At 36.3% G+C, this 20,650-nt stretch overlaps 1 protein-coding gene across 1 annotated transcript; it reads right to left on the bottom strand.

The window, feature by feature from the left end:
* Window positions 1–293: 293 nt before the first annotated feature.
* LOC104899829 (uncharacterized) lies at window positions 294–20,253 on the bottom strand. The gene is made up of 14 exons (XM_010687108.4): window positions 19,825–20,253; window positions 10,349–10,518; window positions 9,606–9,709; window positions 9,095–9,161; window positions 8,163–8,255; window positions 7,918–8,079; window positions 7,597–7,737; window positions 7,426–7,503; window positions 6,777–6,889; window positions 6,634–6,694; window positions 3,973–4,140; window positions 1,050–1,151; window positions 873–962; window positions 294–745 (listed from the first exon to the last, which is right to left on the bottom strand). The coding sequence occupies exons 1-14, from the start codon at window positions 20,093–20,095 to the stop codon at window positions 683–685; spliced, it is 1,683 nt and encodes a 560-aa protein (XP_010685410.2). The 5' UTR covers window positions 20,096–20,253; the 3' UTR covers window positions 294–682.
* Window positions 20,254–20,650: the final 397 nt, after the last annotated feature.

The raw sequence follows: 20,650 nt of genomic DNA on the forward strand, positions 1-20,650 counted from the left end.
TCTAAACTCTAACGGCTGAACTCTAAACTCTATTTGTATAGTTGTTAACTTAAATGTACCATAGTAGGTGCACCTTATATTACAAATCTGCTTTCTTGCTAGTTTAAATTAAAAGTGCCTACGATTATAACACCAGACAAAGGAGTGCTATAAAAACCTCGCCGAAGCTTTAAGTTAAACATGTCCAATGATCGATCTTCATCAGTCGTCTGACTAAATATCAAAGATAATCCGCTAAAAAGTACCCTAAGAAAAAGTACCTATTCACATTTAACACGATATTGAGCCATAACTAACAAAATGGCTTCCCCTATGGGGAAGAGAAGTATATAAACATTTTTATATAGGAAAAGATGACAAAATTGTACATAGAAAGGTGTTCAAATCGTTCAAGGTAGAAGCAAATCCTGCTCATTACACTTATATCTAAACAAAATCTTTGCTTGGCATTGAGGCACGAAATCCTTTCAGAAATAAAGAATGATCTCTGTGAGGCAACCACATATAGAAGCCTCTACTTGTAGATAAATCTACAAAATCACCAGCGACGATAAATCTGCACGGGGAACTTCTATGGTTCAGGCTGGAGGAAAATGAAGTGTGAGATTAAGCCACAATAAATAGGCATTGAGCAAGCAACAGGCTGAATGATCTTCTAACTATTAGTTCCCCTTTCGTAGAATTAGGCTGTTTTCATTTTCCGGGATGGTGGTTTCCGAAATAAACTGATGAGATCATCGAGCCCCTGCTAGGTCAGATGACAACAAGATTGTTATGATACATGAAATAAATGTGATAACTCCTGTGAACCAGGATTTAATGACTCATGCATGCAAGTGGTCAAGGTGGAAATTGAGAGGCTAGATATTCACCCTGGTTGTAATGACGAGGAAACTGAATAGCACTATCAAGTATGACCCCAGAACTAGCAATAACAGCAAGTCAAATGTTACACTAGCTACCTGCGACAATCCAATTATAATTAGTCTCGGAGAATTTTGGATAAATAGTCACAGCACTGTGCACAACATCCATAAAAGACAGAACACCTGATAAATATTCAAAGTGGCCTTTGTTGAATCATAGAAGGTAAAAATTCCATCAAGATTCTCATGTTGTACATTCACCTCAGTCGTATGCTCTGCCAGTTCCTGCTCATCGAAAGTGCAAATTAATAATAATGCAAACGTGTCACAGCAAATCAATGCATAACATGCCCTTCCAAGCATACACTAAGATGGAAAAGCCAGCAAGCAGCAATACCCGAAATAAACATCAAGATCATCCCACTAGGTTCCAACAGTTCGCCGGTGTAATTCCTTCTTCATTGTATTTTACCGATCGAGATATAAATGTATTGGACGAAAGACGAATTCACAAAAAGGAATGAAAATTGATATTCTGGTTGTAGCCCTTATTTTCCCATTTATACCTTTTATTTCCATAATTTTGTCATATCAAAGCCAAAGGATTGTGGTTTCATTGGTCAAGAAAGTTCAACTGTGGTGAACTTTTTGATCATTGCTAAAGAGGTTTTGATCATTGTCTGAAAGGAAGCTTTCTACTAAAAGTTTTCAGCATTTACCCCCAAGTTTCAAGGATAAGAATCTCTTAAAGGGGTAAAATGTGAAGCAGAACGGGTTAACTATGGAGCATACGACATTTCGCTAAGTTAAAAATATTATGGAAACAGAAAAGGCACAAATAGAACGTCTTTAGACATTCTGGAGTAGATGAACATACAACAAAGGAAAATCATTTGAAATGAAACGCACGTAGCGATGCCCATGGGTCATGCAAGGCCATTCTCTCTACGCCTTGGCTAAACAAAACCACGACAGGCTCACTAACTTGTGCCACGAAGTATCACCCAAGCCAAACCTGTGAGTAGTAACTATAATTAATGACATTCGGAATATTTGGTGTTGGTCAAATACTTAGACTGTTCACTGTTCTTGTTGTCTAGAGCTTGATTGATTTGCTAAAGATAATGCACGGAATTGCAAATTAATTAGTAATAAAGCCTAAAAGATGAAGGAAAAATGACTTGGTATTAGACTTCATATCTGCTTGAAACTCTTAGCTTAGATTGAACTTCATCCCCATCTCTGATTCACCCACTTGATGTTCATAGTGTTTATCAGCTTCAAATGAAGGGAAACATAAGGCTCTTAAGAGATGAAGTAACACATAACAGTCCCCTATCTTATCCAAAAACAGAGTCCACTGTGGGAGGGGGGAAAAAGTGGGTTCTGAAGTTCATCCAAATGTAAGGAATTGTGCATGAAATGCTAAAAGATGGATGACTAACATCAACGACTAATCAAGCCATTTGTGTGGCAGACAGTAGATAAGATTTGTCTGCAATGTAGCAAGCTTCAATGTAATTGAGCAACCTACTCTTCTTGAAGAGAAGCCTCAACAATGTGGTACATGTCCTAGCCCCCCTTGAATATGAAGGTAGGACTAATGGGAGTGAAGCCATTAAAAGATGGTGAGGTACTTATATTTGAAGCGCAGTGTAGAAGATATTCAGGTGCTCTTAGTAGTCTTTATACAGAGTCCATGACCAAGGTGCAACAAACGGGACTTCAAAAAAAAGAAGAGACGGTCCTCTTCTCATTGCAAAAGTACGATAAAGGCTGCAGCCAGGATGTGGGAGCATAAAACAGAAAACCTACTTGTCTGGTATCTCCAACCGATTGATACAAAGTCAATATCGAAGCACTCAAATATCTGCGTAGTAAGGTGGCCCTGAGTGCCATGACACGAGTCATTCCCAACATTATCAAGGCTATTGCTCACAAGAGGAAAGTGGTGTCTCAGCTCATCAAGCAGAGGCAGCAGTTATTTGGTATTGCTTGGAGTTGGACATAGCATGGTCTTAGTGGATCTGGTTGCTAAGAGACTGTTTGAACAGTCAAAGCTAGAAATATCACAAGATCTTCATTCTTCTGCTCCGATAATTGTCAATCACACCAGTTTCCCAGCTAAAAATGTTGTTTCTTGCTGATTTGCTTATTTATGTAGGGAGGTCAACAAGGTGGTCCATACTCCATAAGTCCATACCACAAACCTCCCTGCTTGAAGAATATAGAGTTGGGTTGGAAAGAAAAGTTCTGAGATTTAGATGCACGTAATTATGGGGAACGATTTTCCCAGACCCCTAAGGACGAACATTGAAGTGCCACTAACAGCGCCAACAGATATAAATATCTAATTTGAATGATAAGACTCCATGATAATAAGACTCCTTCACACATGTCATACAGGAATCAAAAAAGGACCAAGCTCATCAGAATTTTCCCCACAAATATTTTGTGAGCATATAAGAGAAAAAAAATCAAATAATTACAAGTCGCCATATAAATCATAGCGCCTAATTTTAAATGATACGTAATAGAACTAGAGCTCAACGTACAGGATTATATTAAATTATATTGTGGAATTAGGAGCCACATCCTTTTACCATGACTCTTTATACGATGTTAGATTCTTTGTTTTATGTCATTTTGATTAGTTTGTGGAGCCTTGTGTCTTCCAAAGTTCTCAGATTTAATTAGTAGGCTATTTTAGTTAATTAATGAGATAATAGGATATTTTTAATTAATTAGTTATTTAGTTTCCTTTTCCTAGTTAGAGTAGGGAACAAGTATTTTATTTTCAATAAATAGAGACCCAGGGTTGTATGTTTAAACAAATTGAGGTTTTTGTGTTGAGCTTTTGTGCTTGAATATTGAGCGTCAGAATTCTCATTGAGGTTCAAACAGGTTGTTAGCATGGATTTTATTGTCCTTGACATTAAAATCAACCTTAGAAGTCGATGCCTTCTAAGTTAAATCTTAGGGTCATCAAGATCCGTATCATCAAATCTGTAATTTTCTAAACCTTGTTTTCCTTCAAAAAGCACCACATATAAAATGCAAAGTTACTGGATGATTATGAAAATATCTTAGCACACAGAACACTGACCTTTCTGAGAGCACTAATGAATGGATCAGTCTTCGGAAGAAAAGGAGCAACTCGAGGTGTCCGGGATAAAAGGCTCAACCATGAAGCTACATAAGATGGATTAACTGCTAAGCTACTATTTTCTGCAAATATCTTAATATTCTTTCGTTCATGCCCATAAATATGCCCCTGCTTAAGAGAAAGTGAAAGATCACATCAGACTGCTGGTTGTTCACGAAAATATAGGTACAGCTTTTATAAAAAAAGCACAAAAACAGACTTAAGCAAATAAGTAAAAGAAAGGTTTTGCCTCAAAAATAGAACAAAGAGAGCAAAGGAATCAGATACTATTATCGCACGTTAGGTATCGCTAATAAGTGGCTGTAATAACAACGAACTGATTGTAGTTTTGCAAGTCACATAACAATGACCATCATAATGCTTATCCACCTACAAGTTAAAACACATACATAGGAATAATAGGGCATAACATGGACAGTAGTATAGACATTTCCACGCAAAAATACATATAAACTCATTAACATTACCACCATTGATGACGTCCTACCAAATAGATCATTAATGTAAACATTCAATTCAAATGGACTCAAGAATTTACATGGAGTTGCACATGAAACACATATTAAAGTATTCTTTCAAAAAAATAAAAAATGGCACATAAATATCTGGCATCATATTGAAATCAATGCATGATTTGAAATTTTACAAATATTTATTCATCCTGCATGCATTGTATATAACAAATCAACTTACAAGTTAGAAGCCAAGACTCTATATTTCACTCATCCAACTCTTTTTGTCTTACGGAATATACCATATATTGCAAGTAAGCTTTCAGCATATAAATTTCATCTACTTCACTATCCTACTTGAGCCTCGAAATGGACTCTTATTTCATTTCTGGAGTTGGTGACTTTAGCCTTTTCGAAATTCAGATGGCTCGAGGATTTGGATATCATTGACTATTATAAATTTATAATGTAAATAAATTTAAAGACATATAATTGATATATAGGTATGTCTCCTTCATTTCCTGTCATTGTTTCAGCCAGTGTAAAGTGCATACTGGCAGATAAAAAGTGTTGCTGTGAACTGAGTACTCCACCAACTTCCTCACAATGGCAAGCAACAGCAGCAAAATGATAGTAACTTTTCTCCAATGTCAAGTATTCACGATGCTTTTTTAGGAGCGAATCCATAATCTTGTCTTCAGTATGGAGGGGCTAAATCCCCCAGGACCCAGTGGTTCACATGTGGTGACAAAGGATCTTGTTAAGGTGTTCCAACGGTTCTATGAGACTGACATGATGTAGAAAGTATATATACAACTTTTACAACTCCCATTCTAATACGAGTTAGAACCAAAAAGTTAGGGATTTTAGACCTATCAATCCTCATTCTCACTAGTCTGTAGAAGGTTCTACTCAGGCGTTCTACTCAACGATAGAGATTGTTCTCTCTTCTATCAGCTCAGAGTTGCAAGAAGCTTTTGTTGGGATCCACGTATTCTGAATGCTGCTGTTAAGGTTAATGAGATCAATGATGACACCAGAAGAGGTTATAACTTATATGGGAATCATTTTGTAGCTGGATTTTAAAAAAGCATATGAGGTTGAGGCTTCGAGAGTTAGGAGATAAGGTGACCCTGTTAGCCATTCTCTTTCTAGAAAAGTTGAGGAGTAAGGTTACAGTTTACACTCATTGAAATTGTGACAAAAACATCTCTTTCGCGAGAAGTGGTTAATTCCCAACTGAACCAGGTCCCATTGTTCTAGCCGATGGCAATCTATAATTCTGTGTCCCATACTTTCTCCTATATTTCTTCTTGATTCTTTCCCATAGTCAGACAGGGTTAGGGTTTCCAGGTGTCGCATGTAGGCTCATGTCATGTCCAACACAACATGACCCTTGGATCACTTCATTTGAAACCAAAAAATCTGACATTATTCTACGAAATGGACGGTCTACCAACCGCATCCGAGTAGACACTCATCCGAGTCTGAGAAACATTACATCTTTTTTACCATTGCCAAATGCCAAAGCAATAAAATAAGCTCTGTGAGGAGCTCCCATCTTCCAAATATCAAAAGCAAGGATATCCATGAAAACAATTGTTTCAAGGACAACAATCAAAGCATCACATCATTACCGACCCCCCCCCCCCCCGGGAAAAAAAAAAAAGAACTTTCAGACTGCAGCATCATTAGGAAGTTTTAAATAGGTAAAGTTCCAGTGCTTTATCTAAGGCAAATCTTAACAAATATGGAAACTTTTTAAGGTTGTTCCCCACATTATATGTCACACACAAAAAATTCTAGAGCCACTACTAACTTTAAAACAAATGAGATGGAATCCCAAAGCCTAGACGTTAGACAATGAGAGTAAGAGATCTATTTACTCTATGGGGTTTTTCTTGGGTTTATCAGATGTATGTTCTGTGTGACAGGCACACCATTTCTTTATCTTTTAACTTCTCTTTTCATTTGATATAATTTGTAAAAGAAAATAGAACAGCCAAAAATGGGCAGTAACATATGATTCTTCAGATGACAACAAAAGAAATCAGTTCGATTGCTATTAATAACCCAAAGTAAAGCTGATTATCAGCAATGTTTAGCAGCAACAAAACACAGCAAATTTAACTGAAGAACATAGACTTACCGCAAGACTCTCCGCCACTAACTTGATGCCTCTGAGAATAGCAGGCTGGCTTACAAAATGCCTGTACAATGATCAACAAATATAAAACGGGATACCCTCAGAAAGAATAAACCACATTTTAGGGTGTAAGACTTGCGAGTAACCTGCTATCAGAAAGGCCTCCAAAATTCTCCAAAAACTGAGGTGCGGAAGAGAGCCCCGAAAGCGTGGCTGCTGTGACTCTGAGCCTTGAAAATTGTTCGTGCTCCCAAGCTACCTATAACAGGATAAGAGTTTCAGCAAGAGGTCCATCTAATTACTGCCTTTGAAAAAGATGGAGAAAAGGTAAGGTCATATTCCTAGATAAGCTTTGACCCATAGCACTGCCATGGATCAAAGCTTATCTAGGAATATGATCTTACCTTTTCTCTATCTTAATAAAGATTACCCATAATAGCAGCTATAAATTTTCACCACTTGTAATACTGCTTCGTTGTTATCATTAGTAGACATTTTATTTTTAAGGCAAACTTGTAGGTTATATCTACTTCATGAAGCCTATGTAAGAACAAGATTCTAATTCTGAAACTTGCATAAAGCATTCATTCACTATCCAGGAAACACACAGAACCAGAGTAAAAAAAAAGTTCCCTCTCTCACTATCCCACATTGCCATGTCCCACAAAGAAAGCCAAGGCACAGTCACTTGTGAAATTTATTTCAATATCAAACGTCAACTCATCATTACATTAGGAGGATTTGAGAACCCAATACTGCTGTCATGATAAGTGATATTTTAGCAAATCGACTTACTCGAGGATCTGAAATATTGATTTTCTTGTGCTTCAAGCCAACCTTAATTCCTAATTCTCCAGCAGTTTCAGAGAAATCCTGCAAAAAGGTCAACTTTCAGGAACAAAGGACTGCAGCAGAATTAACCAATATTTTAATCTTTATGCCAAGGCTACCCTCAACATTACTTACTTTAAAAATCTGCTTTATGTAAGCATTTTCTGGAGGTTTTGACACATGAAGCCACAACTCGTTGTCCCATGAACCAATATCACTTAAACATATAGCATAATCAATACTCTCACGCACGCGTTGGTCCAAACTCCGAAGCCACTGCCAGGTTAAACAGAAGACCAAGATTAAAGTTCATTGCTCAAAAAAACTGGAGTTTAACAAGAGAACAATGGTAAACTAGAATATCAATAGAATATGTAACGAGAAGAGATAGTAATTCAAGACTGCCTACAGCAGGCAAATGTTGATGCTCAGAGAATAAGAGAGGTTCCAACATACCTTCTGAGTTCCATTATAGTTGTAAGGTCCACCAGAAGTTAGCCCGAAAAGTAAGTTGTATCTTCCTCTTGTGCTAGGGTTTGAATACAGAATTGAAAATAGTCGAGCAACTTCCAGAAGTGCCACAACACCACTTCCATTACTATCACCAACTGACAAGGCCTGTAAAATTTAGGCTAACGGGTCTTCAAACAAGACACTGGATGAGAAATCAATATTTTCACATATGACTACTAGTTACTCACTGGTGCAGTTCCAAATGTATCATAAGATGCCACTAAAGCAATTGTTGGAATTTGGTGGGAATCCCCGTCCATCTTCAATCCTGGCAACCAACCCTGCAGCATCAAGAAGAATTATTGAACGAATTAATTAGCGTTGACAAAAAAAAGACTAATTAGACTACAGCTAGATGACTTACAAGTAACAAATACACTACAATTCTTCGAATGACATGCTTGATAAATTGAATACACATGAAGAAAGCAATGGTACATATCTACTCTAATCCATTTCGAAGGCCACAATGATGTTGAGAAAACATAAATAAGCATGCATCCAAACTTTTAAAATATCGAGAATTAAGAGGGGATTACAAACTACAGATAAAATTTAACAATAAATAGCCTTCGTTAGCTGCTATGAAAAACTGAAGTGTATGAACCAAGCAACCTTCAGAAGGCGGCAGTTTCAAAAACAAATCTACGAGTGTCTTTTTCATCAAAAGTTCACTATATGAACTTATCTCAACTTATTATAACATACCATATTTTTAGATAAAATAAATTAAATTTTAGCTAACTGGAACTTTTCTGAACTTATAGTAGTAGCGAATCAAACTTGAGTATATCCCTTATCTGAACTGCTATGAACTTATTTCTGGTTCACATAAAGTTCTTTGACGTGAAAAGAGCAGAACCTATATTTCGCCAACAGAACAAATGTAGCAACTGTTTAAGCATGAAGAAATGCATCCGCCTGAATGGGACAAAAGTTTAAACCCACATATATGTTTCACAGGCAGATACACCATTCAACCACTGCAAGGTTTGTGAAGCTTGTCGAAATTTAATAACAATGATATGACATATTCCATCACAGATCTAAAAAGTTAATTGCTAACCATATCACCAAAGGAAGGTCTCCGAGCAATTTTCTGCTAAGCCAAAAGGTTTACCTGAATGTTCGTAATGCTAGGAGAAGAAACCTTCCTAGCCTCTGTTGTTGAAACAACAAGCTTGTACCTGAAATATTCCATCACAATGCAAACATTAAGGAGTATAACATGCAGAAAGATGGCGGCAGAGAAAATAAGTAGTCAGTTCTCAATGTACGAAAAGAAGGAACCGAAAAGGCGTCCTTGAATGTACAAGTACACCAAACATTAAGGACGCAACTAGTAATGGACCTCCAGAATCAGAGGACAGAAAATACTTCAAGAAGGCAGACGCCTTATAACCAAAAAGGGCAATGAATTTACGCAAAGAAATACACCGCAGGCTGGTTCTGACGGTGGTATGCTACGATCACCTATTTGAGTAGCTACATATGATTTTCTTAGATGAGATGAAAATACATTTTCACTGGAATTGGCAACTGAATTACGCAGGGGGAAACAGCAAGAGGTCCCACTAAACCTACTCAGCTAGTAGGAGCATTCCAAAACAAATACACAACAGTACACTGACCCGCCAGTAGTTGCTGTGGCAGGTTGGCCAGTTGCATCACTACGTTTAACGTCATCCAGGACAGCCTTGATGTGTTCATCCTCAAAGGCAAAGTAGACAGGATACTGCATAAAACACAACATAGTAAGCACAACAAGTAGACATTAATGCAAAACGTTTAGATTACCTTTTTCTCCCATTTCTCTTGAATGCATTTTAGAATAGAACAAAACAATAATGTCATTTACATTTCAGAATCCAGATCCTGGGTCCAGTGGGCCAACTCAATCACAGTAAGCCAGCAATTATGGCCACTATGTAATAAGACCAAATCCTCACTTGTAACAAACCAGCAATTAATTGAGCCCAGTCAGTATCTCAGGAAGAGAAAAATCTCAAATTCTATTATCCTACTGTGCACTCTCTAAAGCATGAAACAAATTCATGTATCACGACTCACATGCTTTAGATATACTTTTTCACAAGATAATCATGTTATTCTCCTTCACTTTTCTCTTTATTGTGCTTTGAAGTTAGGAAACTAAAAAGTTGACTAAACCAACCATCAAACCAATTCATTCATAATTGCAAATTATGACAATTTAACAGTTATACTTACAAATCGGCCCCTTTCCATAAATGGGCATGAATACCCAGAGTCAAGCACAGGAAGTGTTTAGTACTAAAGGTCACCACTAGCCTAGAGCATCAACAGAAGTACTCATTAGCATGGCAATTACACTTTTCATCACTGCTGAACTTACAGGAATGTTGGCATGCACCAGCAACCTTTCCAATAGCAACAATTTGTCTCTCTCGGATTCTTCCTCGGAATTGTGATCAGCATCCTGTTTGCTTTCTCTTCCTTCAGAATTGAAAGCCTGAGGCAGCAAAAACAATAATCCGCCTAGGGGTTGTTTCCGGTCAATGTAATCTGCAGTAAATTTATACAACAATATACACCTCAGAACCTAGAAGAGAAAGAACACATCAAATAAAACAATACACAGCACCAGAAAAAGAACATTCTGCAAAAGAAAAAGGAGAGAGGTGGCAACATCCTGTTTACTCCATAGCTCAGAGGAACCCTTTGTTAAATGAGTTAACAAGGTTATCAGCAGGATGGTCCCTTCCATGGCTGATATCAGGGAATTTAATTTCTGTCAGTCACTCTGATGACTGAATTAATGCAGTACCTATGACTGCTACAGAAACCATAAACTTCGTGCAATTCTTTGAAGATTCATAGGTGACTGACATTAAGATTTCTGGACTCTTTTATTTTTGGAATAGTAAAGGATGGGGAAGCCCCAGAATTTGTAGCAGAATAGTTAAGGCTTTTGGCAATCTTTTATAGTGGCAACAATATAGAGGTAATAATTCAATATCTGAATCCAGGTATTTCTGATCACTACTTTATTTTGGTAGATAATTATTATAATAGTGAAGGGGGTGGGACTGTGGGAGACCTTTCAAATTTTTAAACGTACTTGCTTACCATGAGAATTTCGAAAAGATTGTGCAGCAAGTATGGCAGAATAATACTGAAAAGCATGCTATGAAAAGATGGGATAATATGAAGAAATTAAAAGTGGAGTTCAAGCAATTGCATAATAATGAATTCAGCAAAGCTCAAACACATGCCAGAGAGAAGCTTGCTGAAGTTCAAAACTATCCTAATAATTATATTGATTCCTCTATTCATGAACAAGGGCATCAGGATTTAGATGATATAAATCCCTGGAGAAGAAGCAATGGAAGCATTCGCAACTAGAAATCAAGCATACATAGGTCACAGGTTGGACATTCGATTTATCATTTTTCTTTTGTTGCTATGAAAGAGAGAACCTACGTTAAATATGAGTATCTAACACAGGTACGAATCCGAGTATCCGATACAGCAAATCTTGGAATTTCGGATACTGGGTTACCGTCCTAAAGTTGGACACGGGTATGGCGATACGACTTTTTTAAAAGATATGACATTCATATAATCTTTAAATAATTTTCAGGTTTGCAGAAAGATGAAATAGGAAAGTCAAAAGATTTAAATAGCATAAAGTAACAGACTGTATAAGAAAAATTGGATAAAGTTAAGATAAAATAATAAAACAAAGAAAAAAAAGCATCACTGTTGTATGCATGTATCAAAAAATTGGTCCATCTTATCCCTTCTTAACCCTAAAAAAATGAAAAAAGAAATGAAAGAGAAAGGAAGAGTTAAAAAAATAAACTTTCCGGTCTCTCTTTGATACCTTTCCCGGAGAAATGGCCAGCGAGATGAGCAACAGCTATGAGAAATTCCTACAATCACGCAATTTTACATCCTGCGCAAAAGCCCTAGCATCTCAAGAAAGAGTATTGAAGATTTCGCCTCCAATTAAAATATCTAGGGTTTAACAAAACCTAGATCTCAAAATTTAATGGTGTAATCCATCTTCTCTCTCTTTCTTTGCTTCTTTCTCTCTACCTAGATCTAGCCGTATATGAGTGTCGATTGAAATATCCGACCCGTATTTCCATACCCGGATCCATGTCGAATAGTATCAACACTAATACGCCTGGCCAAAATTGCCTTGTTCGAGTATCATAGGAGAGAACTGCTTGGAGTAAAATTGATATTCTCACAGCTGAAGATATTAGAAAGCAAAAAGAAGAGATTAAACAAGAAATTCAACAATGTTATAAAAAGCTTCTAGGATCAGAAGCTGCTACGTATACAAAAGTGGACATATCAGTTTTGAGCAAAGGTCCACAATAGAGTTTGGTGCTTGTAATCTGCTGTGCAATCCTGTGCCTAACATGGAATTTGAAGCTGTTTTGTTCTTGATGATACTAAGGCACCAGGAATAAATTGGTTTAAGAAAGCATGGAAGTTTATCTAAGGAGATATTAAGCAGTGCAATAATTTTTTCAAAAGGGATTCATGCACAAACCAACAAATTGTACAGCAATAACTTTGTTTCCTAGATCTCCCAATGCTTCTAAGGTGAAAGATTTCAGGCCCTGCTTGGTGTGCAACCCTTTAAAAGATTCTCTCTAAGATAATCACTCAGCAAGTCATTGGTGAGATCATAAGCCAAAATCGATCTGATTTCCTTCCAGATAGACATATTTCAGACAGCACACTTGTGACTGAGCTAATGAAGGGGTATTCCAGATCTCATATATCCCCTAGATGCATTATCAAGGTTGATTTTGTGAATGGCATTCCTTCTCTTCCTATCCTAGCCCAAAACGGTTTGAGACAAGCAGATCCACTCTCCCCTTGTCTATTAACCATCAGCATGAAATATCTGACTTCAACTTTCATCGTAGATGTGAAAACTTAAGCTTGACCCACCTCATGTTTGTAGATGACTACTTGTTTTTTTGTAGTGCTGATTGGAGTTTTGTGCAATTGCTTTTTGAATCCTCTATGAAATTTTTCGATGCTTCAGGGCTTCTGCTAGTATGCTTGTAATTTTGCTAGTACAAAAAAGAGCAATTTCTATGTTTCTGATGCAAGTGAATAGGTTAAAAACAAACGAGCTCCATCCTTAAAATAACTTCAGGTTCCCTTTCTTTTAGGTATTTGAAAGTTCCACTTGCGTCGGAAAAAAGAACTCTTACACCCCATAGAAACCACTGGTTAAGAAATTGTGGGGAAAATTCACTCTTCTTTTGCTAAATTATTATCATATGCTAGGAGAATTCAACTCATTAAGACAATGCTTGGTGGTACAGAATTTTGTACATGGGTTTTCATCTTGGCAAAAATAAGGATTAGAGAGTCATGTTGTAGAAGATTCCTCTAGACAGGAAAGCTCCAATTGCTTGGCAAACTCTCAGCTTGAAAAGATACTGGTTGTTGGAAATTGAGATATATCGTGAGCTGGAACAGAGCAGCTCTTTTAAGGCTGCTCTGGTATATCTCCTTCAAGGGAGAAAATATTTGGGTACATTGTTTTCATACCTACTATATCAAGAACCAAAACATCTGGCATATGACGATCATGATAAACGTTCTTGGATACTTGGAGAACTCTTATTGAGTAAGAGATATAAAAGACATACCATGTCCTTCGAGCAGCTCTTCCCAAATCTGATTGGAGTAAGTTGATATTTAATAGTCATGATAATCCTAAGAGTATATTTATTCTATGATGGGTGTTAATCGAAGACTAACAAAAAAGGAAAGAATGACCGAGTGGAATGTGTCTGTAGGGAGAAAAAGACATCTCAACAGTCAACACCTCTTCTTTTTATGTCACACTCTACTGAAGTATGGAGCAAGTTGCTGGAGTTACTGCAAATGCTTAGACAAATCAATAGATTTAGCTTGAAGGCTTTACAATTCAGCAAAAAGAAAACCGGCCTTAAAAGAGCTATGTATGATGTTCGCACAGTGAGTCTATGGGGATTTGGCTGCAGAGGAACAGTTAGACTTTTCAAGAACGATATGTTGGATGTTGATATTTTAAGTAGAGAAATTGTGTTTAAAGCTATGTTACTCATACACGGATTGAGTGTCTATTCGGATACGGGTGTCCAAGTGTCCGACTCGCCTATTTTGTAGACAAAAGTTAAGTTTTTAGTTTAAAATGAAGTATCCAAGTGAAGTGGTGTCCGTGTCCGACTCGCCTATTTTGTAGACAAAAGTTAAGTTTTTAGTTTAAAATGAAGTATCCAAGTGAAGTGTCGTGTCGAACACCATCCGACACGACTCCCTGAGGTAAATGAAGGTGTCAGAGTAACTTGGTTTAAAGTTTCTTGTAGATGTTCAAACAAGGAGAAGATGCTTGTATTTAGTTGAAATAAATGTCTTTGTTGGTATGTGTGCTCGTGAAGAATACATTTTCACAACGCTTCGGAGACGGTAGGAGTTGAGGAGTTAGGGGTTGATGATAGGATGTGATGGCCGGTGAACTTTTCAGGTAGGCTCTAACTGCTCTCAAATCACTTAGGCAATCTAAAGCCTTTTCATTCTCTTTATTCTTAATCAAGTGCCCTAATTTAACGATTTAGGGTTACTTAAAAGCGAAACCCTAACAAAAGTTTCACTTTCTTGCCTCTTTTTTTTGGGTTAAATCTTTCTTGCCTCTTGAATTCATGTCTGAGTCCATTTTCCCCGTGCCAAGTCAAACCCATAAAGTCGTATCCCGTATTTGCATCTCGATAGGTTATGTCGGCACGAGTACGACAATATAATGTGGTGAATCTGAGCATCACGGATTGGCACTTTATTTACTTAGTTATACTTATACTCCTACTCCTACTTAGCCTAAACTCTAAGATTTGAATTTGGTCTCCATAGTCCGAATTAGCATTAACTCCTAACTTTTTTCCCATCCATCAATAGCATATTACCCCACATAATGTACACCATGGAATCTCATTCTCAATAAAACCAAAGTTATTTCAACTTACCATTATATAAAGAGGGACAAACTTACCACAAAATCTTCATGAAGTCCAATCATAAGAAAATCCTTTGTTGTATCTTTACATGCCATAATTATTTTTCCTCTTCATAAATGTCCTTATCCTACGTCGATATAATTATGTGGCATACCTTATTCTATCAACGCCCGCTAAAGCACACTTCTTAATAGCTTATGAGAAGATTTCTCTAAGTCGATAAACCACGTGCAAATCCTTACTTCTCTTCTTGTGTTACTTATTCACTCCACCATTTACCTCATAAGTTGGATGGCTTATATGGTGGATCTCGTGGCATAAAGTCAAATTGGTTCTCCGAGTCCGATCATTGTACCTCAACTTATGCTTAATCACTCTCCCACAATTTCATGATATGACCAACAAACTTTACCCCTTGATAATTTCAGTAGTCTTGCAATATCTTCATTATTCTTACCGGTAGATATCAAAAAGTTTTTTCTCCAATTGTAGGAAACCTTTTATGTCCACGAAATGTTGTTGAATAAGTGTGTTAAGTGTTTTCCGCGATTTTCCTCTCTTTAATTCCATTTTCCCTTGATATTCTAAAGTCTTCACTCCTCCATAGAGATGTATTCTTTAACACCTACTTACTTTCATTATCAACAAGATATTTCCTTCATCTATCCTTAATTTTTAAATTATGGACAAGTCTCCTTTGATTTGTATCCTTCACATGCTTGGCAAAGGAAAAACCCTTAATTATTAGTCCCTCTAGTTTTTGTTAGTTTACCCACTATCTTTTTTGGGTAGTCATTTATTAGTTTACCCACTTCGTTCTTTTTATAAAAAAAAAATGGTTTTACCAATTTATATTATTACCTTTACCTTATCACTCTACTTTCTTGGGCCCATAACACTAACTTGAGTACAATAGTCAATACGCACTAAATTAATACTTTCTCTTCCCTTCTATGACTCATGCACATATTTCGATGGATATTGTACTTTTTGAACTCTAAGTACTTTTTATTGAAAAAAAGATCCACATCCAATCTTAACAAATGCACACGATAAAAATATGCAAATTATTTTAAATATTATACACATTTACTAAAAAAGATATGCACAAAAATCCTTCTCATCCTTTATCTCAAATCTATAAAATTATGTGAGAATGGGTCCTTATATGAGAACATATATCATATATGAGAACAGATTTATGTTTGGAACATACGCTAACACTTTTTAGAACATATGCAATACTTTTTGTTTTTAGAACATGCTCACACTTTTTAGAGCATTTGCAACACTTTTTAGAACAATACTTTATAGAACATATGCTATGATTTTTAGAACATGAATTTCCAAAGTGTAGAACATGAAATAACAAGTTTTAGAACATGAAATAACAAATTTTAGAACATGAAATTCAACCTAAATAAAATCGAACTTCCGAACTTTTAATGAAGAATTTGTTAAACTTGGTAAGAACCTCTATTGAATTCATGTAACTTCGTTGATTTATATATGAACAACTTTGTTGAATTCTATCTTGAATTTGGTGGAGTTATTTGAGGAGAGAGAAAGGGTATTCTTGAGTTGTGAAAATTGTCATCTTGAAAAAAGAGAACAAACATGAATTCATAATTCCGTTGCACTTGCGAAGAAGTTGATTGAAGTTGAACATGGAGCCTCAACTAAGTCTATTTCAGTAAAGAAAATGAGTATTATTGAGGAGAGAAAATTAGTCTTCTCTAGAGGAAAGAGAAACGAAAGACATTCGTAGTTAATGAATATGAGCTAAATAGATTGAATTTTAGAAAATTTAACGAAGAATTTACTAAAATTTGTGAAGAAATTGGTTGAATTTGAGTTTGAAACTTTAATGGAGTCTTTTTTAGAAGAAGACATAATTTAGAACATATCATTTAATTTATAGAACATAGGATTCTCACATAAAAAAGTGTTCTCACTTGAAGGAGGTATTCTCACAAGAGTCTTCCCCTATATATATATATATATATATATATATATATATAGATACTCTTTCCCAAGTGCACTTGCTATGAACTAAGGAAAGAAAGCAATTAGGCAGATTAGTATATTGATGTATATCCAAGGAAGGAAATCAAATACAACCCACAAGGCCACAATACTTTTGAGAGAATTGTGAAGCTCTCCAAAAGTGTTTCTCTCTCTTCTATTTTCTGGATGCCTTTACAAATATCTCACCCCCTTATTTATACTCCTCTAGCTGCATTCAATCAACTCTAGAAAAATTCCCTCCACTACTAAGAAACTACTGAATCATCATTCCACTACTAACAGACTACATCATTCATTGAATTACAGCATGTGAGTAAAATAGCAAAATAGAAAAGTAACACATTAATTCCCCTTTAATCCTTCCTTGCTCTCCTAGCATATGGAATCTGAGTGGAGGTCTAATGAGAGGTGCTGCAGTTGCACCACTTTATCATATACATCCTTAGACGCCTTTGCCTTTCAAACAATTTATTTTGCCTTGACCTTAGTATCCTTATACTTACGTAGTTTTCTTCATGCCCAAATTTTCCCAAAGCCAAACATTATTCTCATTTCTTCTAAAATGCTACCTTCCATGTCATTACACCCTAATACCCTATTTTAGCCTTCTCCCTACCATTTCCTAGAAACCTGTTTAGCTACTCCTATAATACACTTCATCAATCAAGTTAAGTGGAGTCAAGTGGACCTTAGCAACTCCGTTGACAAACCTTTTAATATTACCTCCTACTCTCCAACATCTAATTTTCAACTCACCTTAAAATATACTCATGTCTAACTTTAATTTATATGAACATCAAAAAGTAGATTTCTACGTTGTGTCGCTACCGCTATCTATAATTTTGGAGCTAAGCCAGTCCCCTAACGACCTCTTTACCAAAGGGAAATCCGTTTGAGTCACATTCACTCCACTAAAAAATGTCACTATATGAGCATCGCTCTTCTTAAACCATGTGTTGGCCAATATTAAGATTGCACAAAATCTTGATTGTCTTCACCCTCTTCAATCCTCCCTCTGTAACAAGATCATCCATACATGCATTCAAAAACAATTATGACTTTCCCTCACATGCCCGTTCAAATCTCCACAATGAATAGCTTCTCTACATTAGGATAACTTCATCTCATCAGGTTCTTCACAAAGTTGTCATTTAAGAGCTATCCATGAGCTGCATACATGCTAATAATATTTACAATCACTTACCACATATAATATTCATTCACATAATCCTATGAATGTACCTATTTACCTCAACTACATTGTTTACTAGTTGATCCTTGATAACAATACCAACTACGTTGCTAATCTTCTTTAACCTCAATACAACAAATTATAACCCAAGGCATTATAATACTAGCCTTATCTCTTACATACCTACTTAGGCTCTTGAAGATACAAAACATCAATCTTTCTTCCCTTGTTTAGCACCTATAAGACATTAACACCTTGATCATTTGACAACACACCCAAAAATACGAGGTAGCTCTGGCACCATTGCATATTTGTCACTACACCAGAGTCTAAGAAGTGCAGCGCAACACACCCACATAAAAATCATCTCGGTTCGTACTCATGGATGTGAAAAAACTATAAGCTAGTTGTTACTTACAATAATCTTCCTCCTTTATCGGGAGTTTGGACCGACAATGACCGACTCTAGAACAAAATTTTCAACAGTAACCACGTTACTTCAAGAAAAAAAAAAGAATTAAAAGCACAAGCATCAAAATCAAAGTTCAATCATGTTGTAATTGCATACATAACAAGTTGTCAACAACACAATGAATCAGTTTTTAAAATACACAAATCATAATAAGTACCACCTTTTATCAGTTTATCACTCATTATAATTTGCTTTCTCAAGCATCCGTAGGCAACACAACAGATCACATAGCAATACTCAGCCATGATAAGCAAGGATAACGGTCAATAGTCACATAAACGAAAAATTCATAGATAAAATGCACTCAATTCATCAAGCTTCATCTTTATTTCTCTTTCCCATAATATGCATGATACTTCGTGGCCAAGGGAATCAACCCACTCAGACCCATACAGCCTACCCCCACTACACCATTTCCATTGACAACAATGGCAAATCCAATCATCTAAACGAGGAAGCAAGTTCATATCCTATGAGCAATTGCCTACTTTCAATATACTACCATTGTTTCTGAAAATTCTCTCTCTACCTAAGACCTAAGTGTGAAAGCATAAAAGTATAAACCTTTTCATAGTGTCAAAACAAGACCGCATCGTATCGTATCGTAAAGGTTCTCATATACACCGAACCGATATTACCCACGTTGTAAAGGTGTAAAAAAACCGCGCAGGGAGGTTCCAGGGATATATCATGGTTAAAGCCGATATTTGGCGGAACGACAACCGCATCATTCCCGTTCCCGTATCACCGTGACTGTTACCGCGATCGTGACGAAAACCACATTTTCTAACTATGCCTAATTTAGCCATTTTGCCACATCCATCCATCTTACTTTGATCAGCAAGAACACACCACATCTTCAGCACACAAGCAATGAATACATCATATAAGGTATCAATTGCTTTAACTTCCCATATGATCTAATTCTAATCCCTAGCAATAATTCCATCAATCCGAAAACAACAAAGCGGGAAAGTTTTACTACTAGACCAATCAAACGAATATCAGTACTGTAACTAAACGAATATCAGGAAGAAATCAATGGAGTTTACCACGCCTAATAACTAATTTAACATAGATCAAGATGCAAAACAAGATATGAAATCAAAAAATAACAATGCAAATTGTAAGTTGAGTAAAAGAAAAACCTTTGACAGACGAAAGATGAAGGTCACGAATAGGCATAATGACGACGGCGCGAGATAGATCGGCATTAGGAGTAGTAAGAGAAGAAGCAGCATGATGATTAAGAGAAGAAAGGCGAGATCCGAAAGGAGAACCAGCTAGATCATATTGTATCAAACGATATACATCGACAGCAGTAGCAGCGTCACCAAGCTCAACACATGCTAACACCACCAGACAAAGTGCGATTACTGAGCTTAGCATTTCTAGTTTACAGTCTCTTCGTCTCTCCATTGATTAATGGAGATTGCAGATTTCGGATAGAGAGAATAGATGTAGGGTTTGATGTAGGGGTTTTTGTGTTTTGTGATGTTTGTGCTACTCCACAGTTGTAGACTTTGCTATGTTGTTGACTACTTCTATGTTCTATCTTATGCAGCGATAAGAGTCCTAGAGTAGTGCGAAACAAGTAGAAACTATCTTTAATCTTTTACTAATTGAATATTGATCACCTCTCATGACCTAAAATCCAATTTGTAGATGGTCAGGCGTCCGTATGATGAGGAAAGTGTGCACATGTACATGGTTTACAAATCACAAGCCAAATATATATAAATAACAAGTATTGAAATAGGTCGTGTATGATACTTTGTGAAAGTATTATATATATGAAGAATACAAGAGTTGAGTAATAACAAAATTTCTTGAAATTTTAATACACGAAATAAATAAACATAAATACGTTAGTAACATACTCTTATATATATATATGAATGTTTTTTTTAAGTATGATTTTAACTGCTTTTATGGAATTATACAATCATATTCGATTACCTTATATATGTCTTT

The sequence above is a fragment of the Beta vulgaris genome, chromosome 7 (genome assembly GCF_026745355.1).
Source record: "Beta vulgaris subsp. vulgaris cultivar EL10 chromosome 7, EL10.2, whole genome shotgun sequence".
Classification (NCBI taxonomy): Eukaryota; Viridiplantae; Streptophyta; class Magnoliopsida; order Caryophyllales; family Amaranthaceae; genus Beta; species Beta vulgaris.